The sequence below is a fragment of the Hyposmocoma kahamanoa genome, unplaced genomic scaffold (genome assembly GCF_003589595.1).
Source record: "Hyposmocoma kahamanoa isolate Upper Pololo Valley unplaced genomic scaffold, ASM358959v1 92, whole genome shotgun sequence".
Lineage (NCBI taxonomy): Eukaryota > Metazoa > Arthropoda > Insecta > Lepidoptera > Cosmopterigidae > Hyposmocoma > Hyposmocoma kahamanoa.
In genome coordinates, this window is record NW_020654748.1 from 17,340,361 (window position 1) to 17,357,089 (window position 16,729).

General features: G+C 35.6%; 1 protein-coding gene across 1 annotated transcript; it reads left to right on the top strand.

Annotated features, from left to right (window-relative positions):
- Positions 1-1,413: 1,413 nt before the first annotated feature.
- On the top strand, positions 1,414-9,401 carry LOC113236775 (odorant receptor 4-like). Its single transcript, XM_026472943.1, has 8 exons — positions 1,414-1,512; positions 1,597-2,005; positions 2,913-3,114; positions 4,955-5,051; positions 6,766-6,870; positions 7,047-7,135; positions 7,422-7,488; positions 9,348-9,401. Exons 1-8 carry the CDS (start codon positions 1,414-1,416, stop codon positions 9,399-9,401), a joined length of 1,122 nt encoding a protein of 373 aa, XP_026328728.1.
- Positions 9,402-16,729: the final 7,328 nt, after the last annotated feature.

The window sequence follows — 16,729 nt, forward strand, 5'->3', positions numbered from 1 at the left end:
GGTTATTCACTAAATGATTATCTCTAGTATCAGGTTTCTTACCACGGCATGACTTCTTTTTATTTTCCCGATATTTCGGAACGGTTTCACGCTCCATGGTCACGGGTTGACTGGAAAATAAAAAGAAGTCATACCGTGGTAAGAAACCTGATACTAGAGATAATCATTCTGAACAGGGTTTTTTATTTATGATACCAAGTAACTGGACGAACAAATCGTGCAGTGTTGTTCAGAGCCTTAAACAGACATATAACAGACATAATCTGACAAGTCCCGTGTGCCTTTAATTTCACCAACATCCTAAACCCAAAAACCGGAACACAGAAATGTTCATATTACCGCTTGGCGGCAGAAATAGATAAGGTGGCATTACTTCCTGCACGTATTCTTTCACAAGGAGGTGTACTGCTATTAAACCAAGGAAAAGTAAACGTGACGGACGGACGGAAAAGTGACGGAACGAACAAGTCGTGCGTCTGGTGGTAAGCGACACGCCTATCCATCCAATAGTTATAATGCCATTCAGAGCTTTAAATGGCAAAGATGTTATCAATGATCAGATCAATGTCATCGTATCTCCATAGTATAAATTACCTCCGTGTTCGATGCCGGGGCCGAGATAAATATTTTTTAATAAACATATGCACATTTGACTTCCATCTCACCTGATTTAAACTGACGATGAAGTCAACTATGGAGAATACACACCTAAATAATGCCTATTCACTCTCGCTTTGAAAAGGCCCAAGTTATTCCGTTCAGGGAACAAGTCTGCATTTCTGTAGGCAGGGAATTCCGCTCCATAGCCGTTCGCCATATAAACCTGGAAGCGCGTTTCGTTTCGCTTTGTGACAATCCTGTAAATATACACGACGTAGGGGTGGAACCCCAGCCTACGCCTGGTTCCCCGATGATCGAAAGTGGAAGGCGGAATTAAATCGTGCAATTCCCCCGCACATTATCCGTCATTTACATACAGTAGAATATCGATAAGCAGGCAACTTTATGGAGGTGTTCAAGACTCTGTATTTTCACGTATGCTTATTATTATCCTGTAGGTACGTGGAAACGTTATTAAAACTTATTTGAAATGTAGAAGGATTTAAATATTTTATTTATTTGTAATTATATAAGTAAATATTGGGAATAACAACATATGCCAGATGAAACGTTATATAATTACCTATTATAAATAATATGTAATATCAATAATGCAAATGCTATTATAAAGGGTGTGGCTCGGAATATGTAATTATTAAAAAACAGATTTTGATTATACGAATTATATTAATTTTGTTCAATTTAATTTTATCAAATAACGAATATACCCGAGTACATTTTTCAATTCTCCACAGGGAACACGTATTCGCCATCTTTGTTTAACGCACAACACGATTACACTGGTTAATCAAAATGGGTGGAACAGTATTGCTTTTTGACAAATCTTTACGTAAAATTGAATATCTATTCCGTTGGTCTGGGATGCATTTAAGAAACCGAGAAGAGTATAACGTAAACAAATCAAGGACTCTTTATTGCTTTAATTTTATTTTGCTAAATATAAACGTTGTGGGGGCATTTTCTTGGTTTTTAAAGGAAGCAGTGAAAGGAGAATCACTCATTTCACTCACCTATTCCGCACCTACACTGACGCTAGGCATTTTAAGTGTTTTGAAGTCTGCATCGTTCATGTGGTATTACGACTGTGTCGATAAATTGGTCTACAAATTGAGACAACTGGAAACCAAAGCCGATTTCAACAGTACAACAAACAAAGCATTGGTAGAAGAACCGGTCAATTTCTTGAACTTTGTAATAAAAGTTTCAAATTTATTCAACTGGCTTTTGTTAGTTGCGTTTCCGTTAATGCCGCTTGCTACAACGGCATATAATTATTTTATTTTGAATAAAACTGAATTGATGCTGCCTTTTCTCGTCGAGTATCCCTTTGACCCATTTAATATTAAGGTATATCCGTTCGTTGTGATCGATCATATATGGGGGGGTAAGTAATTTGTTTTTTTTTCCTTTCGTTTATATTTATAATAATTATAGAAATAGAAAGAGAAGAAACTACAGTACTTAATTAGTTATTCATAGGTTGCTAACCATATAGGCTACTTTTTAAGTAGTAGTAGTAGAGCTTCATGTGAAAGAGTTCATTTTGGGGTCCAGTACTGCCACCTTACCTATTTCTGCCGCTAAGCAGTAATGTGAGCATTACTGTGTTCCGGTTTTGAAGGATAAGGGTGCTGGTGAAATTACAGGCACATGGGACATTTCCACTTATGTCTCAGGGTGACGGGTGCAGTGGCAGTGCCACTTAGATCTTTGCGATTTAAAGCTCTGAGTAACACTACAACTGTTATGGATAAGCATGTCACTTAGCACCAGGCGCACGACTTGTTCATCCTGTCACTTGGTGTCATAAAAAAAAACTAGACTCTAAAAAGGATTTTGCTGTAGGCTGTAGTAAGCACTGGTCGCTACTGTAAGCAATGAAGAAGGTAGGTTCAAGAACACTTCCTTGTGGAATGCCAATTGAAAGTTGCTCGTCATTAATAATTTCCGATTTCTAGAGCCTGCGAGCGATTGAATAGATAATTTTTGATGCCATTGCTCTGGTACAGGGAAACAGAGAATTCCCTAGTTTGAGACAGGGCGCCAAGACAGACAATGTAGTTGCCTGGCATATTATTATTATTATATTGTTAACTATTAACTTTGAGTGCACCGCCAGATTATGTTAATATGTGCGTCCGTGCATAGAGCGTGAGGATGCGCACACATCGCGCGGTGTGGCGTTAATAAATATAGTTACACTATTTGTCTCATTATTGTTGTTAATAATGCAAGTATTATACATATTTACATTTACAAATTTTGTACTCTAATAAAGAATATTTTTTCAGCAATGGTCGCACTATTTTGGATATTTGCTTCTGAATCTTTCTACTACATCTGTACTACTTTCATCGTGGTTCAATTCAAGTTGCTACAACAAAATATATTACAAATAATCCCTGAAAATAGTGACAGTGTAGTTAGGAACGAAGATGTAGTATTTCATACAAAACTAGTCGAATTGGTTGAGTGGCATCAGGATCTCATAGAGTAAGTAAAATAATGGTTGAAATGATTAAACAATATTTTCACCTCACACGGCTCGGAAAGGCTTTCTCTCTCATTAGAAATTAACGCGCAAAAGCGTTTTTGCACGCTAGCGTGGATAAGGAAAAAATAGATAATGAACGCTACTACGTGATTTATCGCACATTACTTCATTATGTAATATAAATCCGTTGGTATATTTTGTTCTTATTATTGTTGACATTAAATTGACACTGATAACTAATTGTATTTATTAAATTATTTTAATTCGTCTCAGGACTAAATTAATTTCAATAATCACTTAAGTTTCGATGTAAGATAAAGCGCAATAAAACTAAGATAATGATTGTGGATCGCGTTAATCATAATCCGCCGGAAGTTACAAGAATTGCGAAGTGTGATGTGGTTCAGTTCTACGTATATCTTGGAGCTTTAATTTCAAACACTGGTGGATGCGTAGGTGAATTGAAAAGACGTATGGCAGTATCTAGAACAGCAATGGATAAACTGAAGGAAATATGGGGGAATAGAAACATTACCAAGGCCACTAAAATCCGGCTGGTCCGAACTCTAGTTTTCTCCATGTTTCTGTGCGCTGCAGAGACATGGGAGCTCCGTGAAATCGAGAAGAAGAAGATAGACGCTCTGGAAATTTGGTGCTGGAGAAGATTGCTTGGGGTATCGTGGACTGACTTTCGTTCAAACACCTCCATACTCCATACTCCAAGAACTCGGCATCAGCAGCGTCTGTCTACTGTGGTACAAACTCGCATCCTGAAATTCTTCGGTCACGTAACAAGACTGAATTTTGACTCCATTGACCGTCTTTCGATGGACCGATCCAATAAAATCTGCAGTGAGTGGTTCTTTACATGAGCGCACGAGGAAGTCCACCAACAGAGAGAGATGGCGAGATGGGAAGATAGCGAGATGTTGTGAGGCAAGCCACATCAGCCGTTAACAAACGTACTCCGTGATGGCCACGACCACTCTGTCAAGAGTGATACGAAAGAGAAGAAGAATCACTTAATCACACAAAATAAAAGTAAAAGCAAGAATAAAAAATTATGAGCTGTAAATAGAGAACGCAGCCGAAGATAAACTTTTCTTTCAATTAAAAAAACTGATGATTTGTAGTTCAACTGTTTTTCTTTCATTTACCATTTTCCCTTACAGAGAGATTCTGTTTTAAATATCATAATAATTGTAAATGTGTCATGCTGACTTTCTGCATGTCAATCGACCATATGTACTTGTTGGGGTACGAGACGCGAAACAAAAAACGTACATATACGTCAAAAATACTTTAATGACATGTAAGTCATCAAATTAATTTGTATACATAAAACAAACTTTATGAGTCTCCTATTTACGCATGAAAAACTTATCGACGAATGTCATTTGTAGAATTATTAAAACTATTTTCTAAAAGTTGTCATTTTGCAGATGTGACCTTATTACACCACGGGAAATTAATGAATATCTTATAATTATAATAAATAGAGTTCCTTTTGAAAGAGTTCGTTCCGGAACGTATTGTTACCTTACACTATTTCTGCCGCCAAGCAGTACTGTGAGCATTACTGTACTTCGGTATTGAAGGGTAAGGGTGTTGGAGAAATTGCAGGCACATGGGACATTTCCATTTATGCCTCAGGGTGACAGGCGCAGTGGCAGATCTTTGCGATGTAAAGTCTCTGAGTAGTACCACCAGTAGCAGTACCAGTAGTACCAGTCATTTGGTATCATTAAAAAAATTGATAATTCAAATACAATGGTGTGCGACGACTGGTCAGAAATTTCTAACTATCTGTTCGTAATAATACGAAATTTTCTATTTCAGAGCCGTGAAATTAATAGAGACAATTTATTCAAAATCGACGCTATTCAATTTCGTGTCCAGTTCAGCGATAATTTGCCTAACAGGATTCAATGTTACGGTAAGCACGTTTGCATACTGCACTCGCTTCATATTTGTTACGGATCTGAGACTATACAAATCAAGAAAACTCGAACCCGCTTCGGATATCGCTTGTGCACTAAGTCCAATTCGAATCCGAGAAAATACGGATATCGCTTGTACAACTAGAGTTAAAATGATCCTAATTATTTGTATCTTGATTTTATTGAATATCTTGAGTTTTACTATGATGATATTAATTTATTTTCTGTGATATTACGCCATTTGTTTGTTATAATTATTAATACAAAGATCGAACACAAAGGTGAATTCCTACGATCTCACAGGATTGTAATCCACGTCTGTAATGCCAATCAAAGGCAATCTATTTTGTTAGTTTGAAAAATTAAAGCTCTCAATGTAATTTGATAATAAGCACAGGTAATAAAACTACTTTTATTTAAACTAAATCGCGTATATTTCGCATTGGAAATCTGCGTGCAAAAGCGTTTTTTGCACGCGAGCGTGGAAAAGGTTTTTGAGATTCAAACTTGTGGTGCACCTAACTTTTCTTTCGATGAAAAAAAAAAGATAATGACAGGTTCAACTACGCGATTTGACGTGCATTACATAAATCTGTTGTTATATTTCATTCACATTATTGTTGATTTTAAATTGACAATGATAATAAAATAAATTGTGTTTATTAAATTATTTTCATTCATCGAAGAACTAAAATAATTTCAATAATCACTTAATCACACAAAATAAAAGTACAAGAAAGAATAAAAATTGATGAGGTGTAAATTCAGAACGCATCCGAAGACAAACTTCTTCTTTTAGCTAAAAAAAAACTGATGTTATAGAGTGCAACCATTGACTTACAAATAAATGGACGACGGGTCTAATACAAAAACTACGAAAAAAATGTCCCAAGTCAACCTATTTAAACGTAGTGACATGTAAAGGAATATGAAAAAGCTAAAACGTTGAATTTAAATTGTAATGTCATCGCAGTACCGTCTAATTTTGCTTGCTTCGCTGTCAGTCGAACAAACGAAGACTAAAGCGTGAATGACGCTCTGTATACGATTTTAACGCCCTATAAGTTCGGACACTTTTTAGCGCGGACCCGACATCCATATAATTGTAAGTCAATGAGTGCAACTGATTTTCTTTCACCTACCATTTTCCTCACTATAGTGAGATGAAAAGTTGTGTGTTTCATTCGACAGCAAAGTTATTTTGCGTCTCGTGCCTTGAAGCCCACGCTACGCTCTGGAATCTATTTTTGAACCGCTCGCTTCGCTCGTAATTCAGTCATAGCTTCCTTCCCTTGCTCAGGTTTCAATACAAGCACTCGCGTCAAACAACAACTTTGGAGCCTTGTTTAACAAATAACTATTTTTTCAAATAAATCAACAATTAGGGCCCTAAATAGATCCCAAGGTCACGGCTGACTGTGGCAAAGTCTACAACTAGTTATGTCTAAAAATTGCATTAAATTGTTAATTTAAACACTTTATTTCCAATTTACTAAAGAACATACAAAACGTTTGTTAGTTAAAAAAAAACAAATAAACACGATTAAGATCCCAAAAAACAGTTTCATTTCGTGTGTGTCTTAATAATGAAAACCTAAGAACTCGATATCGATAACGAGCACTTTAAAAATAATGATACTGTAAGCTTCCATAAAAGGATTCTAGAAAACGTGGTCTATATCGGCAAATTGTGAAATGTTATTGTTTCAGACTATTGACGATCTGGCTTTCGTCGTGATGTTCCTTACATTTCTCTGCCTTTCTTTGACGCAGATATTCTTTCTCTGTTTCTTTGGAGATATTATAATGAGATCAGTAAGTTTCAATAGTTATAGCATGTAATAAACAACCTTATCAGAATAGATTATAAGCACATTAGACGCTTTGAAATTTGTTTAAGTTTGTTCAATAGATTAATAAAGTAGCTTTCTTTATTATCCATATTAGTAGGGTAATTAAAATGACATTTTTTTTTTGTTTTGGTTTATCAGAACAAAGAAGTGGGTGATGCTGTCTATAATTGTAACTGGTATATGACTAGTGCCAAAAACGCTAAAATGCTACACTATTTACAACTGAGGTAAATATATTTTTTTAATTTTAAGTGAGTACAGATTGCAATACAAACTTAAAATAAGCTCGTAGTCGGTATTGTCATTTGTCCTGAGATTTTAAAATCTGCAATGTATCAAGATCAAACTTTTTCTTTTTTTTACATTATAAAACTTTATTTTATGATATGAGTCATTATCAGAAACTGTTCATATAAATAAATAAATATTAGACAATGTCATATTTATTCTATAAAGTGTTTTTAACCGCAGCAGTCAAACATGTTTAAAACAATGTTGTATTTAATTTTACAGGGCACAAAAACCATGTAAATTAACCGCATACGGTTTCGCTGATGTAAACGTGAATGCTTTTTCTAAGGTATTTGTCTTGGTCTTACTGCATTTTTTAATGTTTTTTTTTTACTACAGCCTCGTCAAAGGAGGGTTATGATTTGTATGATCATTTGAAGTATGAAGGATCATAGTCCTAAATTATTTACCTAATCGATACTGCTTTTCAAAATGGCAGTGTGTTCGAACTGGGGCTTGCACTTCTGACTTTTTCGGAATTTATGTGCGAAATCTAATTTGAATTTTATCATGAGCTTCTCGGTGAATTCACTCAATTAAAGTTTTTGTAATCGATTAGTGAAACGAAAATTTAATCACAATCGAACGAATATCTGAGTGTAAGGATTTGTAGGAGGATTTGAAATTAGATTTCGGAAATCTTCAAATGCTTTTATAGGTTAGGCAAGAAAAAATTCTAATCTCATATATCATCACTCAGTATTGAATCACATATTTTTTTATGGTAATGAGCAGAGAAATCGTGTATCCCATTTTATTATATAAAACCCAGTTATACCAACTAATTACATTAAACAAACCATTTCATTTAATTAATTAATCGATTTGTAGTTGGCCGTACCGGTTGGCCATCACTAAACTGTCTATGGTCGGGTCAATGATCTGTTCGTTTACTTTTCTGGTACAATGGACTGGAACAGACTATAACTAAACCGCGGACACTCCATACAACGGTCGAAAATTATTTACCTACTACTACTACATACAGCAAGGCGCTAACTGCACACGCGTAAATGTGTGCGTGAAGTGGCAGGGTAACCTATCACTTTCTCGCACTACTACTCAACATAGCGAAAATTCTAACGCGAATCTGTTATCTATGATTCTATTAATAGAATCCTAATAATTGCACTTGTCTATTGGGTATTTATATCGATATATTATTATATTTTACATTAATTCACTGACTGAGTAATGAAGATTTATTTCAAAAATATACTAAAAGCACTTAAAATATTATATTTCGGACATGTACTTTTAAGTAAGGTAACCAAGGTATTTGAAATTGCTTGTCCAAGTTTGGTTAGTTAATAATTAGGTATATTCACTACCTACGTAATATTTATCGGCAATACGAATAGAAAATTTGCGAAGTCATGGCGTCTCATTATATTGATATAATAAATCTGTATTTTTTAGACATACTTATATTACTCTGCAGTAAATAAATGAAGAAAACAGTAACTGAATGAGTCTCAGACATAAGTTTCTTTTACTTACTTCGTTTCATCTTTCGGAAAATGATGATAAACAGCCGCACAGAGCACAATTCACGACCATTGTAAATAGTAACTTAAAATTATGTTTTATATTAACGTACAAGTTTCGTAATAAATAAATGAAAACTATATTCAAATATCAAAGCCGTCTTTGAAAACAGCTCGCCGGCAGCCTTGTTGTCGTTCAGTCAATGTGACCGGCAATGTGCGGGGCGTGGTGCGGTATCTAAAATTAGGGAGGGGCGGAGAGTGTCCGTTCTCTTATTCTTTATTATCTGACGTCGCTTGGGTTAGTAACCGCTGAAAAATAAAAATGAAATGAAATTTCGATATTTGTCTTGATTTAGTCGTTGAATTTCATTATATCCTACTATTCAAGTTTGTATAGGGATTTCTCTTTGTATCAAAAATGATTAAATCAAATTTGTTACGAGGAAAAAAGTGCTGTAGATATAGTCTGTATATATAGTTCTTAAGAAGAGAATTAATAAAAAATATTAAAAGAACTTATATTACAATTTCCATCATTACATTTTTTTTGTAAGTCAATATTAAAATTAAAGATAATTTTGTTTTCATCTTTCAATAGGTATTTTTCCACGTAGTTGAGTTTTTTTACCTTAACATTAATTTTTATAATTTTTTTCAGATCATGAATTCGGCTTGGTCTTACTTCGCACTTCTGAAAACTGTTGACAGATGAACCGTGTATATAGATATAAAGCAACTGCTTTAAGTAAATGTTTCTGTCTAGGTACAATTCAAGACATCACTGCATATGCAAAATGAACGTTCAACATTTTGATTAGGTTTAATTTATAAGCACTAGGCTGCTCACAGATTGACTGCTAACCGCTCACGCGATGCGCTCCTCCTACCGCAAAATGGCGGCTATTTGATTTCGCAAATTACAAAAGCATTCAGTTTAAATACAAGTTTTTATAAATAAAAATTATTATTCTGCATTGCTAAATAAATACCCTCCGTACTACCAACAAAAACATCTCAAATAAAATGCAGTAATACACCGCAAATCCTGCACTTAAAAAGCACTAATGAAATTTTTTGTGTACTTGGATAAATATGATAATATTCTGTTTGAGTGGTTCTAACGTTTACCATGAAATTATTCCTTAAAGTATAGTTTATAAACATTTATATTCAGGGTAAACTTAAAAAACGCTACTTACGGTATGTTTTCAAAAAAATAAACACCGAAATCACCAGCCCAAACAATACTCACACGATTGTCGTGACGTATTTTTGAAGTTGTTTATTTTTTTTTAATGACAGACCCCAGGCATTAAAAACTTTATGGTTTGCTATAGTAGTTACCGAAATAGCAAATAATATTAGTTCTTTTACCTGTTATAACTTCGATATCCGATAAATCAGTATAAAATCATCACCGGTACCTCTAGGTGTGGTATGCGTCTACGGCTGCATGAATCGTGTGAGCGGTTAGCACAGTTAATGCATGAAGTCGCAATCAACTTCATGCAGCCGAGACCTCGACTGCATGCAGTTAATGCGTCCAGTATTTATCAACTTCATGCAGTCGTGGTCTCGGTTTCATGAAATTGATTACGACTTCACGCTTTAACTGCGAACATGCAGTCAATATGTTAGCAGTTTAAAATGATTTTTCATTGAAGCGTTACTGCACCGGCTTTTAAAATGTTGTTAGCTGTTAACGATAGTCAAATAAAGGAGTCACTACATTTATTATCATGGAATCGACTTGAACTGTTTTATGTTCACGCATATACTGGTAGTAGTAAACCTCACGTAAGGGTGCTAGTGACATTACAGGCACATAGGATATTTCAACTTACGTTTCAGGGTGACGGGTGCAGTGGCAAAGTCCCTTAGAAGTATTTCCTTAGCGCTATGGGATCCTTCAAGAAGCTTATTTACAGGGCTCGCAAAGGCTGGCAACACATAGGCAGATCATCTGATGTTGCAAATGTCCATGGGTGACGATGTCTCCCATCAAGTGGCTCGTCTGGTAGTTTGTCTCCATCTTTACATAAAAAAAAGATCTTGGTGATTTAAAGCTCTGATTGTCACTGCACCTGTTATGGACAGGCGTGTCCATGTGCGCTTACCACCAGGCGCACGACTTGTTTGTGCCATCATTTTGTGTCATAAACCAAAACAAAAGCAATCTAGGGTTTTGCTTCCGCTCGAACCGGCTGACGCGAACCGCATTTCGATTTCACTCCAATTACTTTGACTTAAAACTTTTTCTGAACGTCTTTATGCGACTCCGTATCAATGAATCTGGTGACTCCCTAAACAAGCTGCATTATTATTTAGTTGCATCAACGCTCTTGTTTAGTGCAGTAGCAACCACGCAAAATTGTGTGTACCTTATAATTTAGTATTAGTCAGATAATTGTACATTACTTTGGCATTGAACGACAACGTCACGTTAGCACAATTAATTAATAATTTCGTGTTTCGAAACATTTTGCCCTCACATTGTCATTTATGGATGTATCAAATTTACTTCATATTTTGTGTATACCTAATTGTACACGAGGATGACGCCTACGTCATCATAATTGTACGAGGATGACGCCTACGTCATCCTCGTACAATTATACATATTTCTACCAACCAGCTAGGGCTGGTTTGTGGTTTTAGCAGGAACCCAATCTATAGGCAACGTGTGTATCACAGGTCATCTCAAATTAATAATATAGGTAATATAATGTAATATTTTGACCCGTCACGTATCCTAGGGACATAAGGCATCCTAAACGATTTTGGTAAAAAATAAAAATTATCAATTTGTGTTTTTTTTATGAATTTATTAGTTGTTTGAAAATTGTGAATATTGCAGCTCCAGTATGCTACAATAAATCCACCACGGATTGAAGATAAGTCGATTAAATATAATATCAAAATTCTTTGTTAAAAACTGCACCTTAATTTATTTACGTAGCGTTTAAATTGCTGTTAGAAAAATGTTTCTCAACTTTCTAAAAATAAATATGTTTTATTTACGTCAATAAATTCCAGAAAATAAACGATAACCATTTCTTTTCTACCTACAAGATTTTTACTTTATTGGCAATCGACGTTTATATAATTATACTAATCGGAAGTAGGCAGGATAAACTTTAGGAAAATACTAATTATGCTGCACCAGTCAGAGCTATTAGTAGCAATAGAGCTCCTTGTGAAAGAGTTCTTCCAGGGAAGTACTGTCACCTTACCTATTTCTGCCGACAAAAAGTTACATAAGCATTACTGCGTTCCGGTTTTTCAGAGTAAGGGTGCTAGTGAAATTACAGGCACATAGGACTTGTCAAATTCTGTCTCAGTATGATGGATCTTTGCGATTTAAAGCTCTGAGTGGCACTGCAACTGTGTTATGGACAAGCGTGTAGCTTACCATCACGACTTGTTCATCCCGTCAATTGATATCATGAAAAAAAACCGCCTACAGAAGACAATAGTAAAGAGCTCAAGGTTTGATGGCAATTAGTCGAGTTACTTATTAACTGTAAGTGTTTCGAAATTTTAAGGCTGGAAGAAATTTTCGTGAACAAGAAATGATAGTATGATTTTTTCTTTACTACTTTTTTACTAGCTGAAAAGAGACTAAACATATCGCCCACCGAAGTATATCTACTTTACAAAATTAAAAAGCCCTCAAAATGCTCTTTATTCCAACCTAATAAACAACCTAGTGGATATTTAGCACAAATCATCTTAGCTTTACGTTAAACTGCCTCCGTGGCCGAACGGTTACCATGCCGGACTGCCACGCAGAGGTCCCAGGTTCGATTCCCGGGCCGGGAGAAATAGTTGTATGGCCTACAATTATTTCTCTCGTGAGTTTGGGTGTAATTTGTGGTTGTCTATGTGTGTGTCCATGGCACCCGCGACACAGGGTTTTCCCTAGTGCGGGGCTATGTTGAGTGTGTGCGTTATTTATTATTTATATTTACGTTAACATTTTATAAACAAATACTTGTTACGACTTCTCATTGGAATACAGTGGACTGTATACATAGTTAAATGTACAATAAATTATGGTTTACAAAAACAAGAACCTTTTTTCTGTGTCGATGTCATTGATCACATGGATTATAAGGACATCTAAAGACTGTTACCAACTTAGTATTTCATTGTGACTTGCATTTAAAACATCTGATTATGCAAATGTTTCTTTGGACCTTTGGTGTAAGAAAGGGTTTTCTATTGATTGTACGAGAGCTGCTTTGAATACCGAATGTTAGTTACATTGAATTGATATTTTTTTGGTAAAACACTACTCTAGCACTGAAATTGTTTTTCTTTATAATATTAAGCGACGAGACAAACAAGTCGTGTGCTTGATGGTTACACGCCTATCTACAACAGTTGCGGTGCCACTCAGAGCTTTAACTCGTAAAGATCTGAGGGGCACCGCCACTGCACCCGTCACCCTGAGACATAAGCTGACAAGTCCCATATGACTGTAATTTCACCAGCACCCCTTCAAAACCGGAACACAGTAATGCTGACCTTACTGCTTGGCGGCAGAAGTAGGTAAGGTGGCTATATGGCAGTACTAATCCTGAACGAACTCTTTCACAAGGGGCTCTACTACTACAAAAAAATTCATAAAAAGGTCTAAAATACTTAATAAGTTTCGTTATAGAAAGTGTTAAGTACTGCCAAGTACTTCCCTGGGCGAACTCTTTCACAAGGAGCTTTATTGCTATCTTCAAATTCAGCTCATGCTGGCTATAATTTTTCAAGAATTTAATCTAATTGATACTGTCAATCTTTCTAATGCTGGCTTCCCACAGCCCGTAGTTTGAAATGCGCTGATTTGAACGGGCGAGCTCACGCTTCGGCGAATCCGGGTGGCCTCAGGCCGACGACGCGCCTTACGACGCGTATTTGGGTATGCATCGAGAGCATAGGACTCCCGTGGCGGATCCGAACAAGCCGCGACGGGTGAGCACGAACGCGCTCGGGCGGCTCTCGTCTCACGGTGCGTAGGCGCGAGCTCGCGCAGCGCGGGCCATGCGAAGCCGCCTTAACATATATGTATTTTACGGAGGATCATATACCTGAACGATGTGGTTTTGGAGCTTGAAACGAATACATAAATGTAGATTATTTGAATGAAAACATAAGGCTAACGTGAAAGGCATATTAGAAGAGGACGGCCACGTAAAACATTCTCAGACCGAATTGAGAGTGTTCCTGAAAAGGCTGGCGTGCAAAGTGAGAAAAATAAGGGGGCCTATATGAAAAAAACATTGTCATGGAAGTGTAGCGAGAGAGGTTTATCAGGATCATGCCAAGTGGCGACCGATAGTCTCTGCCTATATCAATGGGAATTCTGGGGCATGGGTATAAGTAACTCATCATGTATATTTTTACCTTTACTTTTTTGTATTGTTAAAATTATTTGACGCGACAGGCGACGTTATTTGTGTTCAACAATCAAAGTGAAGTTAATTAAAATAGGAAAAGACTCCTACCAATTAAAATAAAACATTGCCATCTCGCTGTGGGTAACTTCGACGTAACCAACAGCGAAAATATATAGGATGGAGGTATACTTATTTATACCTATACCCTTTAACTTTTTTTTCACGCATATCAATTTCTGCAAAATTTATTTAAAACCTTCAGCCTAACACATCTTCCGTTGAAAGTAACTAAACTAACTCTAATATAAATATTATATTATGGTTATTTGGATGAATAACGTTACTTTAAATTTAAATATATACTTAACAAAACACCTGTTCTTCTCATGAGACTCTACGTAGGATAATTAAACATTTGAGCAGAAAGGACACGACATTTAACAAAAACGTTAAATGTCAAGGCAGAAATATTAATAAGGCACGTGTTTAACGAACTGCACATTGGTGATGACCGCCATATTTTTTGTATTACTTTTACAATATACGAATATTTATGACTACTAAACGGAAAACTTGATTTCGGAGAAATCCTAAAAGGGAAAACTGCCAATAAGCAAAAAGAAGAAAAAATATTTATTTTGTCTCATTTTGTTATAACAAATATAAACGAAACCTTAATAACTAAAACATGAAGTTCACATTGGTCAACATCAACAACACCCAATATGTCGCATCGGACCACCGATTGTAGCATATCTAAAGTCAGCAAAATTGTCTCAGTATACTGAATATAAAAATTTCGTATAAAAAATATAAAGGAAACCTTAATAACTAAACATTGAAATTCAGATTGGTCTCCACTCAGCATTCGCTAGGTTATTCATGCAATCAACCCGAACCTTATATTCTATGGTGGCCGAAGCACGGAGTTGGTGCCACCGGCTTTCAGCAACTGCCGCCCGTCACCATGAGACATACGTTGACAAGTCCCATGTGCCTGTAATATCTCCAGCACACTTACCCTTAAAGTCGGAATGCAGCAATACTCACATTACTGCTGGGCGGCAGAAATAGGTAAAGTAGCAGTAGTAGCTTAGACGAACTCTTTCACAGGGAGCTCTACTCTTACTAATAATGGCCGACAAAATATTTCTGATCTGAAATAGTAATTTTGAGGAAGAATTTTTTTCGAACACATATGTTACATGTAAGTATACGAAAAGAAATTTAACATCATTAATTGAATTTAAAGTTAAGTATTATTTGTAAATAAACCTCATACATCAACAACATCCAGTATGTTGCATCCGACCACCGACTGTAGCACATCTAAAGTCAGCAAAATTGTCTCACACTCAAAATTGTGTTGTGTTTACTGAATATAAAAATTTCGAGTGGTTCATTTTTATCTTACTCATTTTGCATACCGCCATATCTTTAATCGAGTTGATCTAAGAGTTTACGTACACGGGGCGTATTTAGAGATTCAGTCGCAGACATTGAACCTTTGCACACGTTCACAAATTCAGTAGCGCCGTAAATGTGCGTTTGTGTATGCGCGTATAAAATTTGTCGTTTGCATACGGCGCGATACGGACGACCTTTTTCTTCGTATAGCTTTGTACCCGCTTTTGAATCATCCTATACAACAATCTGTTTTTTGAGCTTCTACGGTGCTGTAGGGAATGTTTGAGAAATTTCTGAAAAATACGCCGCGTGCGTAGACTTTTTATTACGACTTACGAGTAAGCTGACGATGTTTTGCAATTTTCTCTTACAGCTGATAAGCATCTCATTTCGATTCCAAACTCATTTTTATTAGAATGAATCAGGAAATATCACAAAGGAGCACTTTATTAAACAAACGTAAAGCAAAAGCTAAGTTCTTTAAAGAGGTAACTGCTATGGACAGGCGAGCTATTTACCACCAAGCACATGATTTGTTCTGATTATAGATGCCATTGACCCAATTTGTGATTTCTGAAATGCGATGTTAAGATTTCCCCAAATTGATTGACTGTTCAAGAGTATTTTGTATCAAGGTGACTCAAATAATTATAATTATCACCATAGGTTTCAGTGACACTTACAGTGAATCCTTTTCACCGGGCAAAGTCCGTAAAACTATGCGCGGCAATGCACCGCAAAGTTGTCTTATAATAAACTTTCTTCACCAACATCATTGTGTGATTCTTGGACGTAGTAAGAAGACTTAGTAAAGAGTTCTCAAGTGCGAGTGGCGACTATTTTATTTTAACTTATTGGAAGACTAACGGCTATCTTACAGAAAAAAAAACTGAAATAATAATGGATTATTATTTCATTTATACTATATAGTATAAATAATAATATATAATAAGTAGTATATAATATAATAATATAATATATAATATAGTATATAATAATAATATATAATAAGTAATATAATAAGTAGTGGATTATTATTTCATTTATACTATATAGTATAGTACAGTTCCTCACCGACAGATAAACATTAAGTAAAAGAGCATTAAATTATAACTATATAACTACTAACTTACACTATATACATACATTTTCGCAACACTTAGTAATTACCTACTCGCTAAAAAACTAACTACTATTAAGACGCTTCACAGATGCAATACTAGTGTTAAAAAGGTCAATA

Excerpts from the sequence above, each read along its gene's own strand:
- LOC113236775 (XM_026472943.1), top strand. The coding sequence starts at position 1,414 with ATGGGTGGAACAGTATTGCTTTTTGACAAATCTTTACGTAAAATTGAA. Across the intron at positions 3,115-4,954 it reads TGGCATCAGGATCTCATAGA|AGCCGTGAAATTAATAGAGA; the intron begins GTAAGTAAAATA and ends TTTCTATTTCAG. Across the intron at positions 7,136-7,421 it reads CTACACTATTTACAACTGAG|GGCACAAAAACCATGTAAAT; the intron begins GTAAATATATTT and ends TTAATTTTACAG.